This window comes from Silurus aristotelis, assembly GCF_946808225.1.
Source record: "Silurus aristotelis genome assembly, chromosome: 23".
Classification (NCBI taxonomy): Eukaryota; Metazoa; Chordata; class Actinopteri; order Siluriformes; family Siluridae; genus Silurus; species Silurus aristotelis.
The window spans coordinates 1,001,353-1,028,852 of NC_139596.1; the positions used below are offsets into that span (position 1 = coordinate 1,001,353).

The 27,500-nt window shown below is 40.3% G+C and overlaps 3 protein-coding genes across 6 annotated transcripts in view; 1 reads left to right on the forward strand and 2 right to left on the reverse strand.

Moving 5' to 3' along the window:
• Positions 1-1,276, reverse strand: part of ube3b (ubiquitin protein ligase E3B) — a 27,723-nt gene extending 26,447 nt beyond the window's left edge. For both annotated transcript variants that reach the window (XM_083527197.1, XM_083527198.1), the window contains exon 1: positions 1,140-1,276. In XM_083527197.1, coding sequence (XP_083383323.1) covers positions 1,140-1,149 — 10 coding nt within the window. In that variant the 5' untranslated portion in view covers positions 1,150-1,276. The remainder of the gene's footprint in view (positions 1-1,139) is intronic.
• A 4,815-nt stretch (positions 1,277-6,091) lies between these two features.
• Positions 6,092-9,438, forward strand: kctd10 (potassium channel tetramerization domain containing 10). Its single transcript, XM_083527248.1, has 7 exons — positions 6,092-6,241; positions 7,043-7,256; positions 7,379-7,548; positions 7,668-7,754; positions 7,846-7,898; positions 8,001-8,196; positions 8,291-9,438. The coding sequence occupies exons 1-7, from the start codon at positions 6,239-6,241 to the stop codon at positions 8,507-8,509; spliced, it is 942 nt and encodes a 313-aa protein (XP_083383374.1). The 5' UTR covers positions 6,092-6,238; the 3' UTR covers positions 8,510-9,438.
• Positions 8,571-27,500, reverse strand: part of myo1ha (myosin IHa) — a 22,418-nt gene continuing 3,488 nt past the window's right edge. The window contains exons 3-33 of one of the 3 annotated variants that reach the window (XM_083527195.1): positions 20,156-20,311; positions 19,863-19,978; positions 19,518-19,716; positions 19,137-19,217; positions 18,864-19,043; positions 18,575-18,673; positions 18,378-18,491; positions 18,211-18,282; positions 18,013-18,132; positions 17,852-17,919; positions 17,552-17,657; positions 17,352-17,432; positions 17,071-17,162; positions 16,775-16,869; positions 16,495-16,541; positions 16,257-16,337; positions 15,852-15,957; positions 15,584-15,701; positions 15,287-15,400; positions 15,112-15,188; positions 14,897-14,965; positions 14,729-14,813; positions 11,782-11,944; positions 11,593-11,676; positions 11,355-11,448; positions 11,083-11,138; positions 10,806-10,941; positions 10,661-10,731; positions 10,356-10,453; positions 10,115-10,214; positions 8,571-9,769 (exon numbers count right to left, since the gene is read on the reverse strand). In XM_083527195.1, the coding sequence (XP_083383321.1) occupies positions 9,743-9,769; positions 10,115-10,214; positions 10,356-10,453; positions 10,661-10,731; positions 10,806-10,941; positions 11,083-11,138; positions 11,355-11,448; positions 11,593-11,676; positions 11,782-11,944; positions 14,729-14,813; positions 14,897-14,965; positions 15,112-15,188; positions 15,287-15,400; positions 15,584-15,701; positions 15,852-15,957; positions 16,257-16,337; positions 16,495-16,541; positions 16,775-16,869; positions 17,071-17,162; positions 17,352-17,432; positions 17,552-17,657; positions 17,852-17,919; positions 18,013-18,132; positions 18,211-18,282; positions 18,378-18,491; positions 18,575-18,673; positions 18,864-19,043; positions 19,137-19,217; positions 19,518-19,716; positions 19,863-19,978; positions 20,156-20,311 (3,105 nt within the window). In that variant the 3' untranslated portion in view covers positions 8,571-9,742. Of the gene's footprint in view, positions 9,770-10,114; positions 10,215-10,355; positions 10,515-10,660; positions 10,732-10,805; positions 10,942-11,082; positions 11,139-11,354; positions 11,449-11,592; positions 11,677-11,781; positions 11,945-14,728; positions 14,814-14,896; positions 14,966-15,111; positions 15,189-15,286; positions 15,401-15,583; positions 15,958-16,256; positions 16,338-16,494; positions 16,542-16,774; positions 16,870-17,070; positions 17,163-17,351; positions 17,433-17,551; positions 17,658-17,851; positions 17,920-18,012; positions 18,133-18,210; positions 18,283-18,377; positions 18,492-18,574; positions 18,674-18,863; positions 19,044-19,136; positions 19,218-19,517; positions 19,717-19,862; positions 19,979-20,155; positions 20,312-27,500 lie in introns of those variants that run through there. The other 2 variants (XM_083527194.1, XM_083527196.1) reach the window with 2 other exon arrangements.

Consider the following 27,500-nt stretch of genomic DNA (forward strand, 5'->3'; position numbering starts at 1 on the left):
ATCAGTGTGTGTGTAGTAAAGTACATTAGAGTGTGTGTGTGTGTGTGTGTGTACCAGTATACCTCCCTGTATCAGTGTGTGTGTAGTAAAGTACATTAGAGTGTGTGTGTGTGTGTGTGTGTGTGTGTGTGTGTACCAGTATACCTCCCTGTATCAGTGTGTGTGTAGTAAAGTACATTAGAGTGTGTGTGTGTGTGTATGTATACAACAGTAACACTCCCCCGACCTTCACCCCACAACAGTTCCAGTGTGTCTGTAACACACACACACACACACACACACACACACACACACACACACACACACACACACACACACACACACACACACACACACCCCTCTATCCGGATTCGCCTCACTGTTACACTCTGACCCTACACACATAATAAAGGGGATAAATGTTTCTGGCGGTTAAACACGTTTCAGCAGCAGCGCGTGAACAGACCGCTCCAGCGCGCGCTCTCGTTATTCATTATTCTACGTCACAAACACACAAACACACAGCTATCAGCCTTCACTTTCCCTCCACCCGTATTCACACATCCCGCCTCCAGCACCACACACCAACAACGATTACACACGAAAACCGTCAATCAGGAAGCGTCCATGCAGCAACCAATCACAGCGAGGAAGCGGGAGACGAGCAACCAATCAAGAAGCAAATGCAGATTAGAACCACAGAACAGTGGGGAAAAAACTAGCAATGTTTATATTCGTTTACTGGTGTAACTGATTAAAGTGCAGGGTAGAAACAAAGCACTTTATATCAGCGCAACCTTTAATAACACAGGACTTCACACAGGATCCCGGAGATTCAGAGCACTGGATATTACTGATACAAACATAAACACACGCTGACTTTCAGTGCATTTCAAGGGCAAAAGTAATAAGCAAATTAATTAAAATACATAAATATTGGATTTAGTAGTTTAAAATCTCCTTTAAGGAAGCAGTAACTTCCGCTCTGATAAACGTTTCCTTCCTTCCTCCATGACATCTCAGATTGGAGCTGCGCTGCTGTGATATTTTCCTTTTCAACAGCAAAGATTATAACGTAAATATAGAGTATAAATATGTATCATATAAAATATCACATTACAGCATTAGTATTACTGTGCTTGAGATAAAAAAGCGTTTACCTTCAGACATTAATTCTTGGTTCTTTATTCAGAAACATCCCGGAGCGCCTTCGTGCTGTAGTTACAGACAGAAACATATTTAGATTATTGCTGCTTCTGCGCTTTGAGGCGGTTACACATACACCGCTCAAGCGCATTACCGCCACCTGGTGGACTGAAATGTGAACTACAGTCGTCACAATATAAACCACCGTTTCTTTATAATTTATTACTTTCCTTTAAAATATTAATAATTATGTGTTTATTCACGAAGATTTATCCTCCAACACACTCAGTGTGTACATACAGGAACCACAAACACACTCAAATCCACCGGGAGAGAATTCAGAGGGTTAAACATCATGTTCACATAAAACTACATCATTATTTAATCTCACGAGTTTAATGTTAACCAGCAGCACCAATAAATCATTTTCCTCTTTAGAAAATGAGCTCAGAATTTAAATCCAATCACAAATCCACACAAATATTTTATAAAGTAAAATAAAGACTTTATTTAATATAAGTTCCAATAAGAAAACTTGCTCCATCCGTCAATAGTGCACCAAACAAAATGCTCCGGGTAGAAACGGTATAAAAAAAACTACATCTCAGGTTAAATGTAAAACCCGGACCCGAAATGTTTAGAATTCTAGATTTGTTATCACACGGTTTATAAAATATTAGATAGCAAAATATAAACGTTCTGTAATAACACATTTCTTTATTTAATCCTTTTTATTCCCAAGTAAAAAACTATGATTTAATTTGTATAGTAAAGTGCGTGTGTGTGCGCGCGCGTGACGCTACGTCCTTTAGTGTTGCATCTCTCAAAGTCCTCCGTGTAGAAACAGGTCTAACGCCATAACAGTTTACTAATATATTTGCGTTATTTTTTAAATACCACTTCATCATGATCTAATATATCTATCTTTTCCTATTTCTCACATTTACTTCTTACATATACTTCCTTTTACCTGAAGCACACATTTCTGAGCGAACGATCAGGTTTACATTTCACTAAAAGATTCATTGTGTTTATATAGAAGTTGTGTTGTGTTTATACACGTTTTATTGTGTTTATATAGAAGTTGTGTTGTGTTTATACACGTTTTATTGTGTTTATATAGAAGTTGTGTTGTGTTTATACACGTTTTATTGTGTTTATATAGAAGTTGTGTTGTGTTTATACACGTTTTATTGTGTTTATATAGAAGTTGTGTTGTGTTTATACACGTTTTATTGTGTTTATATAGAAGTTGTGTTGTGTTTATACACGTTTAATTGTGTTTATATAGAAGTTGTGTTGTGTTTATACACGTGTTATTGTGTTTATATAGAAGTTGTGTTGTGTTTATACACGTTTTATTGTGTTTATATAGAAGTTGTGTTGTGTTTATACACGTTTTATTGTGTTTATATAGAAGTTGTGTTGTGTTTATACACGTTTTATTGTGTTTATATAGAAGTTGTGTTGTGTTTATACACGTTTTATTGTGTTTATATAGAAGTTGTGTTGTGTTTATACACGTGTTATTGTGTTTATATAGAAGTTGTGTTGTGTTTATACACGTTTAATTGTGTTTATATAGAAGTTGTGTTGTGTTTATACACGTTTTATTGTGTTTATATAGAAGTTGTGTTGTGTTTATACACGTTTTATTGTGTTTATATAGAAGTTGTGTTGTGTTTATACACGTTTTATTGTGTTTATATAGAAGTTGTGTTGTGTTTATACACGTTTTATTGTGTTTATATAGAAGTTGTGTTGTGTTTATACACGTTTAATTGTGTTTATATAGAAGTTGTGTTGTGTTTATACACGTTTTATTGTGTTTATATAGAAGTTGTGTTGTGTTTATACACGTTTAATTGTGTTTATATAGAAGTTGTGTTGTGTTTATACACGTTTTATTGTGTTTATATAGAAGTTGTGTTGTGTTTATACACGTGTTATTGTGTTTATATAGAAGTTGTGTTGTGTTTATACACGTTTTATTGTGTTTATATAGAAGTTGTGTTGTGTTTATACACGTTTTATTGTGTTTATATAGAAGTTGTGTTGTGTTTATACACGTTTTATTGTGTTTATATAGAAGTTGTGTTGTGTTTATACACGTTTTATTGTGTTTATATAGAAGTTGTGTTGTGTTTATACACGTGTTATTGTGTTTATATAGAAGTTGTGTTGTGTTTATACACGTTTAATTGTGTTTATATAGAAGTTGTGTTGTGTTTATACACGTTTTATTGTGTTTATATAGAAGTTGTGTTGTGTTTATACACGTTTTATTGTGTTTATATAGAAGTTGTGTTGTGTTTATACACGTTTTATTGTGTTTATATAGAAGTTGTGTTGTGTTTATACACGTTTTATTGTGTTTATATAGAAGTTGTGTTGTGTTTATACACGTTTTATTGTGTTTATATAGAAGTTGTGTTGTGTTTATACACGTTTTATTGTGTTTATATAGAAGTTGTGTTGTGTTTATACACGTTTTATTGTGTTTATATAGAAGTTGTGTTGTGTTTATACACGTTTTATTGTGTTTATATAGAAGTTGTGTTGTGTTTATACACGTTTTATTGTGTTTATATAGAAGTTGTGTTGTGTTTATACACGTTTTATTGTGTTTATATAGAAGTTGTGTTGTGTTTATACACGTTTTATTGTGTTTATATAGAAGTTGTGTTGTGTTTATACACGTTTTATTGTGTTTATATAGAAGTTGTGTTGTGTTTATACACGTTTTATTGTGTTTATATAGAAGTTGTGTTGTGTTTATACACGTTTTATTGTGTTTATATAGAAGTTGTGTTGTGTTTATACACGTTTTATTGTGTTTATATAGAAGTTGTGTTGTGTTTATACACGTTTTATTGTGTTTATATAGAAGTTGTGTTGTGTTTATACACGTTTTATTGTGTTTATATAGAAGTTGTGTTGTGTTTATACACGTTTAATTGTGTTTATATAGAAGTTGTGTTGTGTTTATACACGTGTTATTGTGTTTATATAGAAGTTGTGTTGTGTTTATACACGTTTTATTGTGTTTATATAGAAGTTGTGTTGTGTTTATACACGTTTTATTGTGTTTATATAGAAGTTGTGTTGTGTTTATACACGTTTTATTGTGTTTATATAGAAGTTGTGTTGTGTTTATACACGTTTTATTGTGTTTATATAGAAGTTGTGTTGTGTTTATACACGTGTTATTGTGTTTATATAGAAGTTGTGTTGTGTTTATACACGTTTAATTGTGTTTATATAGAAGTTGTGTTGTGTTTATACACGTTTTATTGTGTTTATATAGAAGTTGTGTTGTGTTTATACACGTTTTATTGTGTTTATATAGAAGTTGTGTTGTGTTTATACACGTTTTATTGTGTTTATATAGAAGTTGTGTTGTGTTTATACACGTTTTATTGTGTTTATATAGAAGTTGTGTTGTGTTTATACACGTTTAATTGTGTTTATATAGAAGTTGTGTTGTGTTTATACACGTTTTATTGTGTTTATATAGAAGTTGTGTTGTGTTTATACACGTTTAATTGTGTTTATATAGAAGTTGTGTTGTGTTTATACACGTTTTATTGTGTTTATATAGAAGTTGTGTTGTGTTTATACACGTGTTATTGTGTTTATATAGAAGTTGTGTTGTGTTTATACACGTTTTATTGTGTTTATATAGAAGTTGTGTTGTGTTTATACACGTTTTATTGTGTTTATATAGAAGTTGTGTTGTGTTTATACACGTTTTATTGTGTTTATATAGAAGTTGTGTTGTGTTTATACACGTTTTATTGTGTTTATATAGAAGTTGTGTTGTGTTTATACACGTGTTATTGTGTTTATATAGAAGTTGTGTTGTGTTTATACACGTTTAATTGTGTTTATATAGAAGTTGTGTTGTGTTTATACACGTTTTATTGTGTTTATATAGAAGTTGTGTTGTGTTTATACACGTTTTATTGTGTTTATATAGAAGTTGTGTTGTGTTTATACACGTTTTATTGTGTTTATATAGAAGTTGTGTTGTGTTTATACACGTTTTATTGTGTTTATATAGAAGTTGTGTTGTGTTTATACACGTTTTATTGTGTTTATATAGAAGTTGTGTTGTGTTTATACACGTTTTATTGTGTTTATATAGAAGTTGTGTTGTGTTTATACACGTTTTATTGTGTTTATATAGAAGTTGTGTTGTGTTTATACACGTTTTATTGTGTTTATATAGAAGTTGTGTTGTGTTTATACACGTTTTATTGTGTTTATATAGAAGTTGTGTTGTGTTTATACACGTTTTATTGTGTTTATATAGAAGTTGTGTTGTGTTTATACACGTTTTATTGTGTTTATATAGAAGTTGTGTTGTGTTTATACACGTTTTATTGTGTTTATATAGAAGTTGTGTTGTGTTTATACACGTTTTATTGTGTTTATATAGAAGTTGTGTTGTGTTTATACACGTTTTATTGTGTTTATATAGAAGTTGTGTTGTGTTTATACACGTGTTATTGTGTTTATATAGAAGTTGTGTTGTGTTTATACACGTTTAATTGTGTTTATATAGAAGTTGTGTTGTGTTTATACACGTTTTATTGTGTTTATATAGAAGTTGTGTTGTGTTTATACACGTTTTATTGTGTTTATATAGAAGTTGTGTTGTGTTTATACACGTTTTATTGTGTTTATATAGAAGTTGTGTTGTGTTTATACACGTTTTATTGTGTTTATATAGAAGTTGTGTTGTGTTTATAACTATGTTTGTGACAAATATGAGTTATTTTATACACAAACATACCCGAGCTCACATATTTGGATTATTGCTGTTTCTTCTTCACATTGAAGCGGTTATACCGCCTACTAACACACACACACACACACACACACACACACACACACACACACACACACACACACACACACACATTAAATACAGATATTTTGCTTGATTTCATATAATCGAGATTTCCTTCATTAAAGAACCCATGATGACGTCACTGAGACGAGGAGAAACGTCACTGTTGAAGAATGCGCTTGTGCGCATGCTCAGTCTGTAACCGGAAGTGGTTAATCCTAGGCAGGTTCCAGGCCAAAATCGTCGGGAAGGATTTCTATGGTAAAATCACCGTGTTTATCGCTTTTATTTCTCAGAACGGACAGTAAACACGTGGTCACATGACTGCGGGAGTATATTAGATGTTTATAAGCGTTTTCTTGCGGTTTAAATCTTTTTGTGTTCGCGGTTCGGAGCAGCTGCGTTTTATTTCATAATCGGATTAATAACCGACGCCTGCGGTCTTGTTTATTATTGTTATTCTTTTGTGCTGTAATACGTTAAAAAGCTCGTGATGATGTTTCTTTATTCTAATGATAAATTATGTAGTGGATATTTTTTTTAAAAAGCTCATATTTTTTTTTTCTACCTGTATTGTATTAAATCCCGCCTGCTATGTGATGATTGGCTGGGAGTTAAACCGTGACAGGGAACTGACCAATCAGCGAAAAGTTTAGCTCAGTGACGCGTGTGGATGTCGGGGAGAAGAGGGCGGGGCTTGTCGGAATACGGGTGGGTAAACGTGTTTACGGGTAAATTATGGGTTTGTTATGACGCTCTGTAAACAGAACACTGAAATAAATCATTTATAAATATAAGAAATGATTTATATGTGAAAAAGCGCGATATTGTTTGATGTATTGAGTTAAATGGTATATTACATATTTTTTGTTAAACCTGTATATAGTTGTGTAATCAGATTTTATATAGTGAGAGACACATGATAGAGCTGTTACGTCACATCCTCCTCAACTTCCTGCCTCAGACAGTCTAATCTGTGAGGTTCTAGGTTTCCTCTCACTGTGTGTGTGTGTGTGTGTGTGTGTGTGTGTGTGTGTGTGTGTGTGTGTGTGTGTGAGACAGGAAGAGATGTCAGGAGAGAGTGCTGTGAGCTCGGCTGTGCCGGCTGCGACGACCCGGACCACCTCATTCAAGGGGTCGAGTCCGAGCTCCAAGTACGTGAAGCTAAACGTGGGTGGTGCTCTGTACTACACCACCATGCAGACCCTCACCAAGCAGGACACCATGCTGAAGGCCATGTTCAGCGGCCGTATGGAGGTTCTTACAGACAGTGAAGGTAATGTTCTGTACTCCAGCACACACACACACACACACACACACACACACACACAGCGGTTACGTGGTGTGAAGGAGATGTTGCTCTCACACACACACACACACTGTATCTCTGACCCTCAGGCTGGATCCTGATTGACCGATGTGGGAAACACTTCGGCACCGTCCTGAATTACCTGCGTGACGGCGTGGTGCCTCTGCCTGAGAGCAGGAGGGAGACAGAGGAGCTGCTGGCTGAAGCCAAGTACTACCTGGTGCAGGGTTTAGTGGACGAGTGTCAGGCTGCATTGCAGGTACCACACACACACACACACACACACACACACACACACACACACACACCTGCATACAACTCGTCCATATTAACACACGTTTACACAGAGCTGTAATTTACTCCATAACCTGCGTTTAGAACAAAGACGCCTACGAGCCTTTCTGTAAAGTGCCCTTAGTGACGTCACCTAAAGAAGAGCAGAAACTCATCGCCACCTCCAATAAGGTACGTCTGATTATTTCCTCCTGTAAAACCCTGCGCTGGTCTTCATTACTGCACACGTCCTTCTTCTCTGTACTGATGTGTTTATTTCCAGCCCACAGTAAAACTCCTGTACAACAGAAGCAACAATAAATACTCCTACACCAGGTGAGAGTGCTGTAGATATCTGAGGTGTGTGTGTGTGTGTGTGAGAGAGAGAGAGAGAGAGAGAGAGAACCCTCACGTTAAACCCTGATCTCTGTGTCTCAGTAACTCGGACGACAACATGCTGAAGAACATCGAGCTGTTTGATAAGCTCTCTCTGCGCTTTAACGGCCGCGTGCTCTTCATCAAGGACGTGATCGGAGACGAGATCTGCTGCTGGTCGTTTTACGGTCAGGGCAGGAAGATCGCAGAGGTGTGCTGCACCTCCATCGTCTACGCTACCGAGAAGAAGCAGACCAAGGTAACGAGTCATGATGGAGTCTCGTGTTTCCAGTCTGTTAGATCTCATCAGAGTGAAGGTGGTTATGTGTCATTTCTACTGAACTGTACCTCAGGTGGAGTTCCCTGAAGCGCGGATCTACGAGGAGACTCTGAACATCCTGCTGTACGAGTGTCAGGACGGCCGCGGGCCCGACAACGCGCTGCTGGAGGCCACAGGGGGCGCCGCGGGACGCTCGCACCACCTGGATGAGGACGACGAGCGCGAGCGTGTGGACCGCGTGCGCAGGATCCACGTCAAGAGACCTGACGATCGCACGCATCACCACCAGTGACCTCTAAAGCTTGTTTAACCTTCAACCCCTGTGCCTTAATTACTCCCTTCCACCCTCCCCCCATTCTCTCTCTCTCTCTCTCTCTCTCCACACTGTGTACGAACGAGAGAGAGGTGACGTGGCGTTCAGAGAGCTCCGTTTCCACTCCTCCTACGTTTTCTAACTGAAGTCATGATCACTTGATGCTTGATTTGCGTCCCACATGCGGTTCCTCTTCCATCCCCGGCGTTCTGCTCTTCTCATCTTCTCATCACATGGAGCTCATTGTGGACTGATGGTGTATTTGAACAGGGATGAATTGCAGAAGGATTTGAGGAGTGTACTCTCAGCAGCACCACACGCTCAGAGCTGCGATCAGACAGTGTTGTTTTTATCAGGATGTAGATCTAAAATGATGAGATGATGAAGGTTTTGATGAGTATCCTGCTCTCCATGTGTTTTAAACTCTGAGAAAAGAGATGGAGGGAAAGAGTGAAGTGTGTGACCCTGTCCACCAGAGGGCAGCATGGTCTAGTTCTGGCCGTGTTGAGCAGTAGATGAGGGGAAAGTGCATCATGATCCTGTGTGGTGTTTAGGCAGCATGTTCTCTGTGCATCTGCCCAGGTGAAGGGATGAGTGTGAACCAGTAAGGTATCTAAACTCTGCTGAAGGAACGTTCTTCTCGTTCTCCCCACACTGGTCCCGATCAGCAGAAACGTTACTCCATGTCATTATTTTATCTGCGGTATGAAAGCGGATCCGAGATCAGCTGCGTGTTATGTAGTATTTCAGTTTAAACACGTGCTCACGTGTTCTCGCACTAGTTTTATTAAAGGCACATTATGTAATCTGTATTGTGTAGAGATGTTTGTACAGATGTGCACACGACTTCGTTTTACATACAATTATATTTATACACTGCTTACAAATAAATATTTCTATAAAGTTCATTTGTCGTGCTTCTGGTTTATTTATAAAACCTTAGCGTACGTTATGGCTTCTTCGTGTTACAGGTGCAGGAATCTCGAGATATTAGTTTTAAAACCTATGATTATATTTTCTGGATTGATCATGAACCAGTGAGAAGGTTGTGGTCGTGTGAAAGTCTTCTACAGATATATATTTGAATGCAATAAATACGAGTACTGGAAATGAAAATCAGTTAAAAACCTGAACAAATGGTTTTTTACGCTTCCAGAGCTGAACTGTGTGTTTATATGGTGCAGGAGAAGCTGAACTTCTTCACTGCTCACATCACCGGGACCTCAGTCTGGGTGTGACCTGAAATAAACCAGACCAATGCTTTACATTACAATTCCATTCATCTGAGGTTCTACTGAATACCAAACGTTATTATAATTTTACTTATTACACAAACTTTATAACCTGCTTTTATCACGGATATAAAAATGTAAACCTGTGATTTGAAATCAGTTTCAGTAAAGTCTGATTAATCAGGAACAATCAGTGATGTGTTAATATTTTCCATGAACATGAATTATTCATGTGGCTTATTAGCATAATGAGGAATATATTAAAATCCGAGTTAGATTATTCCCTTTATTATTCCTGGATGTAATTAGATTTGAATATTATTAATTAGGGAGAGAGACCGTATTCACTCACCACCATCAAATGGCCATTTTTCTCCTTGTACGCTGTGGCTTCCTGTCCGGTGCTGAAGTCCACAAAGTTCTCCTTACCTCCATTAACCTCAAACTTTATACTAAACATCAAATGAATAATAAGACAATTAGGGAATCATAATTAATAGATCATTTTAATTTGTAAAATGTAATGAATAATTTCTGATCTTCTTAATGCACACTTATAGATACTGGACAGGAAGTGACATCAGAGTCCTTACCTCGCCTGGAGCACATTGATGGCGTTCTGCTTCTTCGCCAGCACGCTCAGCTTGGTCAAAACTTCATAGAGGTGATCACACTGAAGTATCAGATCTCCCTAATGGAGAACAGGAGGTTTTAAATAGAGTTTCTGCTACACGTTACAGCTTGATCTCAGCCTGGTGTGGTGCAGCAGGTAAATCCACCATGGAGAAAATGGATTTAGAGCTCATAGATATTTATATAAAAGTGTTTTTTGTTATTATATTTTTAGGATCTAAAGTTAGTTATGCTCTAGAGTGTAGAGTCTGGAGAAACATGGTACCTTTTGCTTGGGGCCGTCACACACCACGTGGAGGATCATGAACGTGTCTCCCAGGTTACTGACAGAAACACCTGAAAAGCACAATAAAATCCCAGTGTGTAAACGAGGACACGTCCAGTACGGACACTGATGGTTCACAGCTTACCTTTGAGGGAGACGTACTCGACTCTCTGTTTGACCTTGACATCTTCTGCAACGTGAAGTGCAACCTGGGTGAGAATTAACTGCCTGGGTCTGGGTTTGAACCCATTCCGGTCATATTTGACCACAGGAACACTGTACTGCAGAGACACAAACAGTAGAGGAGAGGAAAAAGGTATGGACGAACAGATAAAGACAAAGTGGACAGAAGATAAGAAGATTTACTTGTTCCAGTTCCACAGCCAGTATGATTCATTAGGTTCACACTTTTATAAATGTACCTTAATGCGTTCTGGTTTTACTATCTGGAGGACACGCTCATTAATGTCCTGCTCACCTACAGGGAGACATGAGGCACCATGTTAAGACATAATGCTCCATGATGCTTCATAATGCTCCATGATGCTTCATAATGCTCCATGATGCTTCATAATGCTCCATGATAACTGAAAAGCAGTTGGGATTCTGACACTATGTAATAAACATGACTGCTGAAGACACTAACAGTGATGATGATGATGATGATGATGATGGTTACAGGTGTTTTACTCACTGATCCTGGTGTCCACAAAAGGCACAGGCACACTGTGAGGGTAGCTTTCCTTCTTCCCTTTAAAAATACCACTGGTGACCCCCTTCAGCTGCAGCTGACAGAAAAAAAGGATCATCACATTAGTAAGATTATATTTGTTATAAAGTTTATGTGTGTCATGTTGCTGGTTATACAGTTTTACAGTCTGCATGAAATTGGTCTGAAATGTGTTAAGAGTTGTTATTAATATCATTATTACCTGCGCTTTCCTCTGAGGCGTGACCTCTCGTACGTACTTCCTCACTAACAAGCGCGTGTGCAGACGCCGCAGAATCTCCGACGCCTGCAAGAGTAAAACAAACAGCTCTGACCGTGTCACTGACACAAATAAAGGGATGAAGATGATGTTCAGTTTGTGGTTAATGCAGTACGGTGGGATGTTTATTACCTCTCTCATTACAGATGGAGGAGTGAGCCATGTGCTTTTATCCAAAACTGTTTTGGGTAAATTATTCTTCAGTCTGTTCAGGTAGCTCTGTCTGACAAACGTCAGGTACTCGGAGTTATCAGTGGGTTTCGCCTCGCCACGTGTCATGTACGCCTTAATAAATCTACAGAAACACAAAAACAACACTATACGACACACCAAAAACTAGAAACCTCTACTTCTAATCTAATATTATTCCAGACAACATGAGGGAAGATAATAGTACATAGAGCGTGTTATGCATAGTGCATAAAATAGAGCTACACCACACAACATAGAGCTACAGCACACAACATAGAACTACATCACACAACATAGAGCTACATCACACAACATAGAACTACATCACACAACATAGAACTACATCACACAACATAGAGCTACAGCACACAACATAGAGCTACATCACACAACATAGAACTACATCACACAACATAGAGCTACATCACACAACATAGAGCTACAGCACACAACATAGAACTACATCACACAACATAGAGCTACATCACACAACATAGAGCTACAGCACACAACATAGAACTACATCACACAACATAGAACTACATCACACAACATAGAGCTACAGCACACAACATAGAACTACATCACACAACATAGAACTACATCACACAACATAGAGCTACAGCACACAACATAGAACTACATCACACAACATAGAGCTACATCACACAACATAGAACTACATCACACAACATAGAGCTACATCACACAACATAGAGCTACAGCACACAACATAGAACTACATCACACAACATAGAGCTACATCACACAACATAGAACTACATCACACAACATAGAGCTACATCACACAACATAGAACTTCATCACACAACATAGAGCTACATCACACAACATAGAACTACATCACACAACATAGAGCTACAGCACACAACATAGAGCTACATCACACAACATAGAGCTACATCACACAACATAGAGCTACAGCACACAACATAGAACTACATCACACAACATAGAGCTACATCACACAACATAGAGCTACAGCACACAACATAGAACTACATCACACAACATAGAGCTACATCACACAACATAGAGCTACATCACACAACATAGAGCTACATCACAAAGCATAAACCTACATCACACAATATAGAGCAGCATCACACAACATAGAGCTACATCACACAACATAGAGCTACATCACACAACATACAGCTACATCACAAAGCCTAAACCTACATCACACAATATAGAGCAGCATCACACAACATAGAGCTACACCACACAACATAAACCTACATCACACAACATAGAGCTACACCACACAACATAAACCTACATCACACAACATAGAGCTACATCACACAACATACAGCTACATCACAAAGCCTAAACCTACATCACACAATATAGAGCAGCATCACACAACATAGAGCTACACCACACAACACAGATCTAGGGACTAAAGTAAGTTGTCCTGGCCACAAGTGCTTCAAGTATAAACCGAGTACAAACAGTGCAGGACAAAACATGTAGCTCTATGTTGTGTGATGTAGTTCTATGTTGTGTGCTGTAGCTCTATGTTGTGTGATGTAGCTCTATGTTGTGTGATGTAGTTCTATGTTGTGTGCTGTAGCTCTATGTTGTGTGATGTAGCTCTATGTTGTGTGATGTAGCTCTATGTTGTGTGCTGTAGCTCTATGTTGTGTGATGTAGTTCTATGTTGTGTGCTGTAGCTCTATGTTGTGTGATGTAGCTCTATGTTGTGTGATGTAGTTCTATGTTGTGTGATGTAGCTCTATGTTGTGTGATGTAGTACATCAACATACATCAACATAGAACTACATCACACAACATAGAGCTACATCACACAACATAGAGCTACAGCACACAACATAGAGCTACAGCACACAACATAGAACTACATCACACAACATAGAGCTACAGCACACAACATAGAGCTACATCACACAACATAGAGCTACAGCACACAACATAGAACTACATCACACAACATAGAGCTACATCACACAACATAGAGCTACATCACACAACATAGAACTACATCACACAACATACAGCTACATCACAAAGCCTAAACCTACATCACACAATATAGAGCAGCATCACACAACATAGAGCTACACCACACAACATAAACCTACATCACACAACATAGAGCTACACCACACAACATAGAACTACATCACACAACATACAGCTACATCACAAAGCCTAAACCTACATCACACAATATAGAGCAGCATCACACAACATAGAGCTACACCACACAACATAAACCTACATCACACAACATAGAGCTACACCACACAACATAAACCTACATCACACAACATAGAGCTACATCACACAACATAGAACTACATCACACAACATACAGCTACATCACAAAGCCTAAACCTACATCACACAATATAGAGCAGCATCACACAACATAGAGCTACACCACACAACATAAACCTACATCACACAACATAGAGCTACACCACACAACATAAACCTACATCACACAACATAGAGCTACACCACACAACATAAACCTACATCACACAACATAGAGCTACATCACACAACATACAGCTACATCACAAAGCCTAAACCTACATCACACAATATAGAGCAGCATCACACAACATAGAGCTACACCACACAACAGATCTAGGGACTAAAGTAAGTTGTCCTGGCCACAAGTGCTTCAAGTATAAACCGAGTACAAACAGTGCAGGACAAAACACAGTGCAAACAGACAACACAAAACAGTGTGAATTGAATGGTGTATCTGAGTGTGTTTGAGTTCAGAACAGTTCACACTTCTGGATTTCTACATGTTTTATAATATATTCACTGGAGTTCACTGGGTGTTTTTCATTTTCATTTCATTACACGTTCGTGTGTCACTCACTTTTTGATGATTTTGACGGCCCAGGCTCTTCTCTCTCGCTCTTTCCGAGCCTGAACTCCTCTCCAGCATGTTTCAATCTTAGTAGCTGATGATAAAAAGAGATTCCTTGATGATGTCATATGACTATTAAGAATTCATATTTACTGTCCATTACAGTAAAGCGTGTACCTGCTTCTTTCTGTTTAATGAACTCCCCTCTAGTGCGGTATCCCTTATACTTGGCTTGGATCTTTGCGACTATAACACACACACACACACACACACACACACACACACACACACACACACACACACACACACACACATAATAGTGTTAATTGAATTTGTATAAAACATCTCACTGGCTCAGAAGAGCCGTCTTTCTGAACTCTTACTCCACTGACCCAGCTCGTGTTTACACAGCTCATACGCGTCCTCGGTGGCAAACAGAGTCCTGGCGTAGCGGATGAAGATTTTAGTTCTGCAAACAACACACAGGAATAAAGATTTAGATGTTTTTTACACGTCTCTGTCACTTGTGTGTATGTGTGTGTGTGTGTGTGTGTGTGTGTGTAATACCTGCCCATCTTGTACTCATCAGGCTGGTAGCCTAGGTGCTGCACCAGTCTCTCCACTCCCTCAGAAGGAACCCCTCTCCAGTGTGGCCAGGTATCAGGACACAGAGGTTTATACCTGCAGCATCACCATAAACACACCTCAGCGTCTCAACATCATCATCATCATCATACTGAAATATCTTTAGTCTCTACTTCAGATTTACATGAAACACACTGGGACTAAATATTGAGAATTTATATCTAAATACAGAAGCACAGAATATTCTAAAGTGCATATGATATTATAGTTACAGAATACCTCTTTAAAAATTCCTCATATCTCCTCCGATATGCAAAGCCGGCCCTCCGGACTCTCAGGTGTTCCATCAGACCCAAATACTTCACCTGGTGCCTCACCAACACATCATCAAACCTTCCTAGATCGGTAAAGTGTAGCATGTAAACACTAATTACAAATAATACTATTATCTTTGCATTTAATACATTGTGTGTGTGTGTGTGTGTGTGTGTGTGTGTGTGTGTGTGTGTGTGTGTGTGTGTGTGTGTGTGTGTGTGTGATATCTGACCTGACTGCTTGTTGTCGTTGGATTTTAGACAGCGAACGTACCAGGCTTCTTTAGCCATCAGGATCTCAGCCAGTCCCTGTAGACTGTTCTTAAACTGGGTCGTGACCTGCGTTCACATTCACACTGATTTCAGTTTATTTCACAGCTATAAAGCAGATTGTATTTGTCAGTATAAAACACAGAGGAGCTACACCAGAGAAAACAGTCCTATTACACAATCACGTCTTAGAGACCGTCAATAATCATGTTTTGAAAATATTCCTATAACAGTATCAGTAACAGTAATCAGGTAGTATAATGGTGAAGAAGCTCCTGCTCCAAAGATCCAAGTCCATCACTGGTGATGGGTTTAAAACTGCTCTCTGATTGGCTGCGTCTCATTCATCACACCTGTCAAGGTCTCACCGTCTCGGGTCTTCTCCTGCTGTCCAGCTCATCAGAGGAGAAACACTGCTGCATTATAGAGTTCTTCGACTGTCGCATGACCTGTCACACACACACACACACACACACACACACACACACACACACACACACACACACACACACAGAAAACTCCTTTATCACTTGATGGAGGTCAGCCCCAGTATAGTGTTTATACTGTGTAGTGGGCGGAGCCAAGCTGAATTCCCTCTGTACACACCTCTTTAATGTGTCTGTACAGCAGGTCATTGTTCTTGTCAATGAAGCCTGTCAGAAGAAGACAAACAGCTCAGAGCTCGAGGATGTGAGTGACAGAACGTCCGAGATAGAGAACAAAGGGCTGGAGTCAACGTCTATGTTATCTCAGTAGTTAAAATGGAAATCGTATTTAAATAAGACACATTATAGAGCACTACTCCATAACTAACTCTAACTGTAAGAACCAGAGCAGAGATTCACTCAATAAAAGGTGAAGAAGTGTTGAATGTGACGTGTCTTACCCACGACGCAGTACGTCACCTCACCGGCATAATGAAGCAGACGGAAATCGCCTCTCTCCAGAGTCCTGCTGGTTTTTTTATCAGCCAACTTCTGTCTGTTATTTAACAGAAAATGACTGATCTCAGTGTTCATGACTCGGGAATGTATTAATATTATATTAGAAACAATCTAGTGCAAGTGGAGAAGAACATCCTGCAGGACCAGAACCAAAGACCTCATCTGCCTGTTCCAAGTGTCCTCACCTAGAGCTCCTGTGGAAAACTGGGCAATGACACCTGTTTTTTTTTCCACTCACGTGATGAAGTGAGGATGGTTTCCCATTTTCTTCTCCATCTTTTCGAGAAAGGTAAGATCTGTCGCATCACCTGGCATCAAGCACTCCTCGTCCTCGATAAGAGCACAATAAGTATAATGAGATCAATCCATCGCTCTATTCACACACAATAACACACAAACATCTAATGGAGCTTATTAAGAGCTGGAAGAAGAATGTGAGAAGATACAATGTGCTCCTGTGCAACAAGTGGCCCTGATCATGGTCTTCCTTAACTACTGTACTGATTGCAGTTTGTGTACCAGTACTGAGATGATGCCTCTGTGCTTCTCCTCCACCATGTCACAGATGATCTTGTTATTAAAGAACTGCACAGGTTCCCACTGAGACACACACACACACACACACACACACACACACACACTATCAGTCATAAGTATTTTGATTGAAGGATCAGACGTGCGCTCTACTGCACTGGGGAATAAAGATGGACTTGTGTTACCTCGATGCCCTCAGCTTCATACTCCTCCTGTTCAGCTTTCAGTGTCAGCTGGATAAACAGCTGCTGCAGCTTCTCGTTGCAATAATTAATGCAAAACTGCTCAAAACTGACACACACACACACACACACACACACACACACACACACACACACACACACACACACACACACACACACAGGCAGCTGTGAACATGTTAATAAGGAACAGGCTTGTGTGAAACAGCAGTGTAAGAACTCTGGAGGTCATTAAAAGTGGCTCCAGTCATTTATTCTATTATTACCACAGGACACATAAAGTACCTGTTCACATTGAAGACCTCAAATCCATAAATATCAAGCAGACCAATAACCGTCTTTCTGGACGAGTCCTGAAATAAGTACGAGAATAAAACCTGAGAAACCTCTAAAAAAACGTCATTCTCCATATTCATTCATTTTCCATTTCCATTCTTTCTCCTGACCTGGTTCTCGAGGGACTCGTTGATGCGGTTGACCAGCCAGGTGAAGGCGCGTCCATAAATGGCTTTAGCCAGTGCATCTCTGGCGTAGACGGCATGATCAACAGTGAAGGGACACAGAACCTGGAACACACACCATTACAGTGTTCATAACTACTGCTAATAAAAGTCATGGAGATGTGTAAGAAGCTGGAGTACTACCTCATCTGCTCTGGCTTCGATCTTCCTGTAGGTCAGAGCCTCAGTAAGAACCTGCACATGGACCCCAGTCAGCTGCACAAAACACATCAAGCTTTCATTAGCATGTGTGTGTGTGTGTGTGTGTGTGTGTGTGTGTGTGTGTGTGTATGAGTGAGATACTGTTATACCTTCGATACCCAGCGCAGTTCAGCGTTAGAGTTAAGAACAGCATTGCCTCTGGTGTCTCTGTCAAACTGGACGTTCCCCAGGTGCAGAACACTTGCAATGATTCCAAACAGATGCTACAGATACACAGATGTTAAGTGCACACACACACACACAGTCCTATATCCTGTCTCCTTCTGCACATCACCAATGTTCTCACCTGGATGTCGCTGAGATCAAAGTGCATGACCGAGAGGGCGTTCTTCACTGATTTCCAATCGTTCCTGTCGTTGATGGTGCTGACTTTAGCACACTCACCCTGCAGGAGGAGAGCAGTGACGTAAACGACGGTAATATGACTACTACCTGGTAAATCTCTTCTAGTTTACAGAACAAGACTTCTGTTTAATCATTTATCTGATATCAGCTTTCTCCCAGCACTACAGCTGTTCTTCAAATACGCCATAAACCATCAACCTGGAGCCCCAGATGTTGTTTCCATGCGTTACCTGTAGCAGGTAGCTGTAGTGGCGCGTGTCTCTCTCCAGGCCCAGCTGTCTCAGCAGGTTGTCGTCTCCTCCCTCCAGTAGCTGGTAGAATATGTGGAAATTTCTCTCGCCGTGGTTCTGATGGACCACGCGTGACTTCTCCAGCAGATAGCTCAGGATGTGACCTCCAACTGCATCTCCCTACCACAAGAAATGAGCAAAACCTTCCAAATATCACTTATTATCTGTGTAATAGAAGAACAAATCCAGTGTGTGTGTTAAACCAGCTCTGACCTGGCAGTCGAACTGAATGTCCATGTACTTTCCAAAGCGACTGGAGTTGTCATTCTTTAGTGTTTTGGCATTCCCAAAGGCCTGAGAGGAACAGTTTATGAAATGATTAGAAGCTGATCAGCCTGAACTTAATGGTTCTACTAGGAATGATTCACTAATCTCAGGTGGAAGCTCCTCCTGACTCCATGACACACAGTATTTACAGTGAAGCTACAGGAGATAGTTACTATTTAATAATAGTTTTATCCACATTTACAATATAATGTTGTAGCAGTTGCCATGAGGTCACTATCTATACCAGGATATTCATAATAATTATGACTTCTCGTATCCCAATATACATCCACACTGTTAGTTTACTATAAAAGCAGAAGATCTGACCTCCAGGATGGGATTAGACATGAGCATTTGGTCCCGGACGGAGTTGAGCAGGGAGCTACTGGGGCAGTTAACGGCGTAATACTGCAAGATCTTCTTAGTGGCTTCGGTTTTACCAGCCCCGCTCTCTCCAGAGATCAGAATGAAGTGGTTATTGGCCTCCGCCAGCATGGTCTGGTAGGCGTTATCCGCCAGGGCGTAGCTGCAACGAGGGAGAAGGTAATGCATAAGGAGGTGGAGATTGTGGCTGCATGATGGGTTCTGCTGAGGTCTAAAGAACACCTGTGATGAGCGACAGGTTTGGCTCTTAGAGAAGATAAGAATAGAATATTCATGTGAAAGTCTTACATGTGAGGCGGAAGCTCGTAAAAGTTGACCACCATATAAAGGTCCATGTGCTTCTTGCTGTAGATGTCCAACTCTTTATACGGGTTGACTGAGATTAGAAGGGTTCCAATGTAAGTCTTTAAAAACAAAACACAAAAACAAATGAAATAATAAATCATGAAGAACTGCACATTTTAAAGACAAAAACACCGCAATGATCCTAATCCTAATCCCGTCCCCGGCTCATGACGACAGAGTGAAGGGAAAAGTCTGCTCTTTGAGTTCAAGAGGTTTTCAGTTCAACCCAAACTCACGTAGATCAAGTCCTCTGAGAAGCGTTTCTTCAGGTTGTCCAGAAAGGCTGTCTCGCTGTTGTGGGCATCGAGTAGCACCATGTCCTGGACGCCGACTCTGTCTCTGGCGGTCAGCGCCCTCTCCAGGTCCAACTGACGTGCTTTACCTTTTCCTTTCTGAAAATCACGGAAAACACACGCCTCATTTTTGCTTTAGGTTTAGACCAGGATGAATATCAACAAATAAACTGTACATCAGCTTGGAGGAGATTCGGCCTGAATTTTTCACCAGTGGCACAAAGGATTCGATGCTCTTACACTCTGACACACACGTAGTCATCATACAACTGGTGGTAATCCAACCGCACAACCTCCCACTGTTTAACTACAGGATGTTAGAGAGACTTTCTATTGTATATGTGCTATAATGAGATATCCAATTACAGTGACCTTCACCACTCAGGTCTGTATGACTGACAGCACAATTTACTCTTCATCACATATGAACAAACCCTCAGTATCACATCACCTTCACGTCAGTGGTCTTTAAACACACGCTATAACATTTATAACTGTAAAAAAAGCACATGGGTGCGTTTAATTTTACACACGATGTAGAAAATAGTGAGAGCATTTCAAAACCATATTCATGCATTTCAGTTTAATGTTGTTGTTTTTTATCCGTTCACATGATTCCAGAGGCTCAAACATCGAAGAGCGTAGAAAAAAGAAACCTTTACAATCCACTGAAAAAACCCTTTTCTCTACACTCGTTCATATGCCTTTCTCCTGTTGGTTTTCATGTCTTCTTTTTCCCCTCGAAGCTGAGAACCACAAGTTATTTGACTTTCAAATTATAATAAGGGGAAAAAAAAAAAACATTAATCTGAAGAATCAAAGGCCTCCTGAATCCCTGCTCCAAATTCACACACCCGATCCTCATTAGGTCTTTTCTGAAAGGAGACGTTCTTTTTTTACGTTTTTTTTTTTTTTTTTTTGTCCTGTAAATTCCCCTGGAAGAAAAAAAGAGGGAGGGAAAAATATGGACAATGAAAAAGCTTTTAAAATGCAGTCTACATTCCATTACATATATTCCCTCTGCATATCCTTTCACAATTTATTCATTAGAAAACATTTAACGTCACAGTGAATTTCACACTGGCCAGTCTGTGGACAAAGGAGAAGATTTGGCCTATTTGGGCTGCGAGAGCAGGATGGAGGGACGGAGAAAGAGGAGAGGGCAAGGGTGTGAGGGAGCGAGGGAGGACGGGAGGGAGAAAGCGAGGGAGTGAAGGAGGGAGGGTTCCCTGTGTTTGTCTGATCACAGCCTCTGAAATGAGGCCTTCTTGAGACTAAATAGTGCTGTAACGGTCCGTGTCCAATTAGAGCCGAACAATGGAGACTTGTTATGAGCAGCACAGTAATATGGACTACACAATCCCAAAGTTCAGGAACTGTGTGTGTGTGTGTGTGTGTGTGTGTGTGTGTGTGTGTGTGTGTGTGTGTGCTTGAGTTTGTCTTGGTTGTGACCTGTAACAACACTACACCAAGCCTATAATTGCTTAGTGTTATTTCCTCTCACCTGTCAGCCAATCATCTTAGCTGTTACACACACACACACACACACACACACACACACACACACACACACACACACACACACACACACATCATGTCTGTCACCCCATCCATATAGTGCCTTCAGAATTGACCCCAACACACCCCACCCCCAGTTCACCCCTCGGTCTAAGCCAAAGAGGCAGGTGAACAATATCATTGAAGGTCCCCCATTTGAGATGTCAGAACTAATCTGGGTCTTGCGATTATTGTGAAGAGGGTGGAACTCCCACACCCCCACACTTTCTCCACTTTCTCTCCATCAGTGGTACATGGGAACAGGCTGAACTTGTACTGAACAGGAGAACAATGGAACAACAGAGAGAAGGGACACTTAAGCATGTGGAACATCCAGTGTCATAGAGTGCACGGAAGGAAAAGTTGGTTCCGAAGAGTTCAGAAGGGACCGAAAATGTCCCTGCTCTTGAGACTCGGAATGGTCTTCCAGGAGAACGTTCCACGTACAAACCAACTGCTGTGGGATTTCATAGATTTTTTACATTCCAAAAAGAAAACAGCAGCAGAACATGAAAAGGTTCATCATCTGAATCACTGCAGTATTACATCAGATCAGATCAGATCAGGTGCTGTGGCACAGTGGTAAAGTGTCTTAATTAAGAGATGGTTCTTCAGCCTAGTGTAGGGTATCTGTCACAGATGAGTGGAGATGACCTCATCTGAGGGAAAGAAAGAGTCAGAGAGAGAGAGAGAGAGAGAGAGAGAGAGAGAGAGAGAGAGAGAGAGAGAGAGAGAGAGAGAGAGAGAGAGAGAGAGATGCTCATTTTCTAAAGTAGGCTAGGCCAAAGAGGAAGAAACACTATCTATGAGAGGATCTCCTGAAGTGACCTGTGGGATCCTGTTACGTTCTTATTGAAGAAAGTGAGCATTAAACCTTCAGGGATGCGTCTTACGGACTCGTGATCATATGGGACAGATTAAGGTGATCAAGCTGTGAAGTAAAATATGATTTCAAGCTGTAAAAGCAGACGATATTAAAGAGATCCACATGTGTAATTCATGTGAAAGACGAGGACTGTGTAAATCCAGTCAGTTTCGAATAGCATCTTAAGATTTACTTGATTATGTGCAATTCAGACTCATTTAAGTGTACACATTGCAACAAAACACAACATCTGGACACATACAGTGCTATATGGGCACACACACAAGATACTTAACATCCTTCCAGGTATACCTGCATCTCAGCTGCTGTATGGACCAGTGGCTACTTGTCCTAATCCTCCCTAAAGCTCCACTGGATGTGCCACATATACACACCGGCTAGTCTACATGCTAGTGAGGGCCACAGAAGGACGATTTAGAATCCACTCCTAAGTGTTCTGTAGAACCACAGAATCTCCAGAATGGCCCGTGGTCACACTGTGATTCATAGAAAACAAAACGTCAACCTAATGAAGTTTTCTCACTTCATATGATCCACAAAAAGTTTCAGATATATGTGTTCCTGTAGCCTGGTGAAGTCCAGTATCATCAAGTCCAACTTCAAATATCCCTGCTGCTGAGTTTTCCACAACTTCAGTCTTCCGGTCCTCAAGTTAGCATCAGCCCAGAGCTGGTGTGAACATGTGAACACCTGTCTCAGCACTCAGATGCTCGAGCTACAGAGTCGGCATGCTAAATCATTCATGGCCTGGTCGGAATGGGGGTTGCAGGCAAGCAGATCTTGTTCAGTGTTTAACTGGGTGTCTCCTAATCTACTAGGTGCAACAAAGATACAGAAACACAATCCATCTAAACCAGTCTAGCAGTTCCCTCCACTCCCTCTGAGCAGCCTCTCCTCCACGGCCACTGCGCTACAGGTCCGGTTACTTACTGATCTGTGATTAGCGAAATGCAGTGACACCCAATCACTCAACGATTCAGCAGTGTCGAGGAGAACGGTTAACGAGACCTCACGAACGCCGTTCCTCCTCAGGGATAAAAACTGCAAAATTCATCATCTGGAGAATGTGGACACTTCGGTTCATCAAAGAAGAACAATGTTCTGCTCTGCTGAAATCTGCCTTTGTATGATTTTACTGAGAAGTTTCAGTCTCAGGTGCTCCACTCACAGGCCATGGGCATGTGTTTGTATTTTTCAGACTTTAAGCTTCAGGATGCTGAAGACCACAATTTGACCATCTCTCTGCACTTCAGTGTGTATGCACATTGTTGTAGGAAGTCACATCAGCAAAATTTGATGGCAAGATGGTGGTCTAGGAGTGGTCTTTTCTTTGAGTTCCTTCGTCAGATAGTTAGAGAGATCTTGCACTTCTAGTACAGGAACTGCTACAGATGTTTTTTTTAGGAAATTCATCTGACACAAGGTTATGAGATATTATAAGCATTCCCAACAGTAAGCGCTGATGACTGAAAGAAGACCTTCTTCTTCAATCTGCTTATCTGCAGCTTTCCACAATCACATTTGTCCCATTGCCAAACTGTGCTGTCAGGGGGTAGTTCACACCTCACACACCCCTCCAGGCCTGTAATGCTTGTCCAACCTTAACAGGCTTTGAGCCGCCTGCTGCGCCCCGGTACCGCACGAGACTCTGCAAATCCCATTACACATGAGTCACAGCATTTGATTCTCTCATTAGAGATTCCAAACAGAGAATAAGAGCATATTATGACACCGGCTTTGCTGCGTTCCCACCGAAAATCCAACCACATCTCCCTCTCGTCTTTTTCCAATCTGCTTCTTGTTCCAAATCTTTGTTTTCTTTGCTGGGTATTTCGTTCTCATGAGAAGACCTCACGCTCCTTCCCATCAGCGTTCCCGGGAATGTGCCTGTTGTAGTTCCTCTCCGATGATGAATATTTGTCTATTGTTCACTAGATGTTGCAGAAATGTTATTGAAAGCAAATTCTTTCCAGATGTTTCACCGTCACACTTGTCACACGTGTGCGTGGCGTCATCTTCAAAAGAGATCAGAGACAACCGGCTCTGACATGCGGCGAATACGCACCACAGGGGACCGAGGAACGGACTATAAAAATGATGACAGAACTGACAAGTTCGTCTCTCTGGTGGCATGAGGGTTTAATGTGACTTGTGGACGTGACCAAAGGTCTTCAGCAGGGTCAAGGGGACGACCCTATTATTGACCCCTTGCTGGTGATGTCTCTAAAGAGGAACTAAAGCAGAGGGGAAATGTGACACACATCCAGTCGCCGTCTCTGACAAAACTCTTACATCTAATCAATGGATGCAACAACCTACACAACCAGAAAAATTAATGTGAGAATTTATTCTCTAATCTTCACACAAATAGTGGTGATGCAGTTCATCCCCTCCTGTCTAAAGGGGGAATATATTACAAACTATTATAATCCCATACTGATAACATCCCAATACTGTACATCTGTAATCTCACACTTATAATCTCATCTACTGTAAACACAATTACATCACTTAGCTGCTCTATTGCACTTGTATGCTCCTGTGTGTGTGTGTGTGTTGCATTATTTATAAACTAGTGAATATTGTGTTGTTTCATGTCTATGACCTCTATATGTACAGCACTGGATTGGGACCACTGTAGTAATACTGGGCAGAGCCCCCTTTGTTTAAAACAATTTGTTTCCACAAGATGTTGGAATGATTCAGATCAAATCTCCTCCCATTCTCATTTCATTTCTAACACATTTTAATGCATGTAGTCATTCTCTCTCGGTTAGTGTATAAACTCCAAAGAGTACTTTACAGAATTAAATGAAAAAAGTTGCTGCAAAACAGCCAGAGTTTTAGTGGTCATCCCTTAACCTTTTAATGCAGGACATTTTAGTCATTTATACTGGTGTCACTATTAGCTAAATAATAATATAAATCATGTATACAATAAATACAATCTGCTAAAACGTCAAGGTCTTTCAACATATTACATTTAGTTTTTTGCATGCCCCGGAAAAATTATCCAACATCACCAACATTTTTTTTTAATTTCTTTTAGCCTTAATTATGTTTAATAATCACTTTATTATCTGGCACTATTATTCTATAGAAACTTTGAACAGGGAAATGGAGGCGCTAGGACCAAGAGGAGATTCAGGACGAGTTTCCTTTGTGTCCGTTACTCCGCATTGATCGTTGTGACGTGGCGGATTCACCATCTGTAAACTCCCCAAGGTCCTAAAGTCAATTAACGTGCACTTCCCTGAGGAGTTGAAACCGGTTCCGTTTATTCTCCATCACAGAAACTAGCTGATCCGGCACAAAACACATATGATTTACAATCATATTAAACACTAAAATTATATATTTATTACTAAACAATACTGTAATATAAATTATATTATAATCTACAGGATAGATAATTAATGCGGAGCTCGCGCTCCACATCCAGGACACAGAGTGTGTCCCGCGCGCGCAGTAATTCAGGAATAAATACCTATAAAAAATACTTTAAAGAGACACATATTTAATTGCACTGGTGTTTTCTTTTTGAGACTGGTGTGTACAAGTGTGTGTGTGCGCGCGTGCGCGTGTGCGCGTGTGTGTTGTTAGGGCTCGTGCTCTTCTGAAATACCGCCCGCCACTTTGCGCCCGTTTTCCCGCTGCAGCGCGCGCGCCGTGACAGAGGCGCCCAATGCGCGCATTTACACCTGTTAAAGTACCACACTGACACCACACACCGCCGAGCTCACACACCACACACCGACACCACACACCGACACCGGCACCACACACCAGCACCACACCGCCACGGAGCGCGTGAATAATCTCAGGAGGTTTTATCTGCAGTTGTTTGATATTATTTGATGGTACACGGATTAGCGACACGAGTGGATTTACAGGAGAGAAAAGATTTACACAGGAGAAGAATCTGAAGAAGAAGGAATAAAGGGTTATAAACGAAAATTGACCGAAAATCCGTGATTTACCGACAACAAAGTGCGCGTGCACAAGAAGACGCATCTCTGTTTTATTTATTATTTTTAAGAAAATAGAGAGCGAGAGCAACAAGTAACTCGGATCAGTGTGGATGTTTAGAAGGCTAAAATATAATTAATCTGTGTGAAATTCCGCTGATTAATACAGAGGGGGAAAGGAAAGTTATTACAGCCGCACCAGCTGCGCGTCTTTTTTTTTTTTACCCCCTTTCACCGCACTGCGCATGCGCGTCGCTCAGCGGCTCAACGGTACTGTCCTGGGATACCACACTGCCCATGCGCACGACTGGCTCTCCGGCCGGATCAGGAGTAGGAGCACTGCGCATGTGCAGAGCCTCTCTGTCCCAGAACAGGAGTGAATGAAGAGGGAAATTTAAAAAAAACGGATTGAGGGACCGGGAGAGGTGAACTTCTACATCTCTCAGCTCACATCACACTTTATCCTCATTCCACTGCAGCAAAACAGGTGAGAATCACCTCAGTATTACATCTAAAGTCAGAATAGTATCAGATGTGTGTGATGGTAATAGTAATGTTAGAGATCATTGACAGGTGCAGGTGAATGTCAGGTTGTTATTAGAGGATCAGAGATCAGATTCCACCCTGTGTCTCTCTGCAGATCCTCTTTATTTTCTTCTGATTTTATATACACGTCTGTTAACCTGCAGAAAATGTTATTCAATTCAATTTGATCAGCAGATTATTGAACCTGAGACTTGTGTAATATTAATATTATCTAATTACCAGCAAAAACTGTTTATGTGTTAAAGTGTTAATGCTGATAAAGATTTCACACGTTTCTCAGAGACGTTTTAATTTAATAACCCGAGTGTTCAGAAGAGAGTATCAGAAGGTA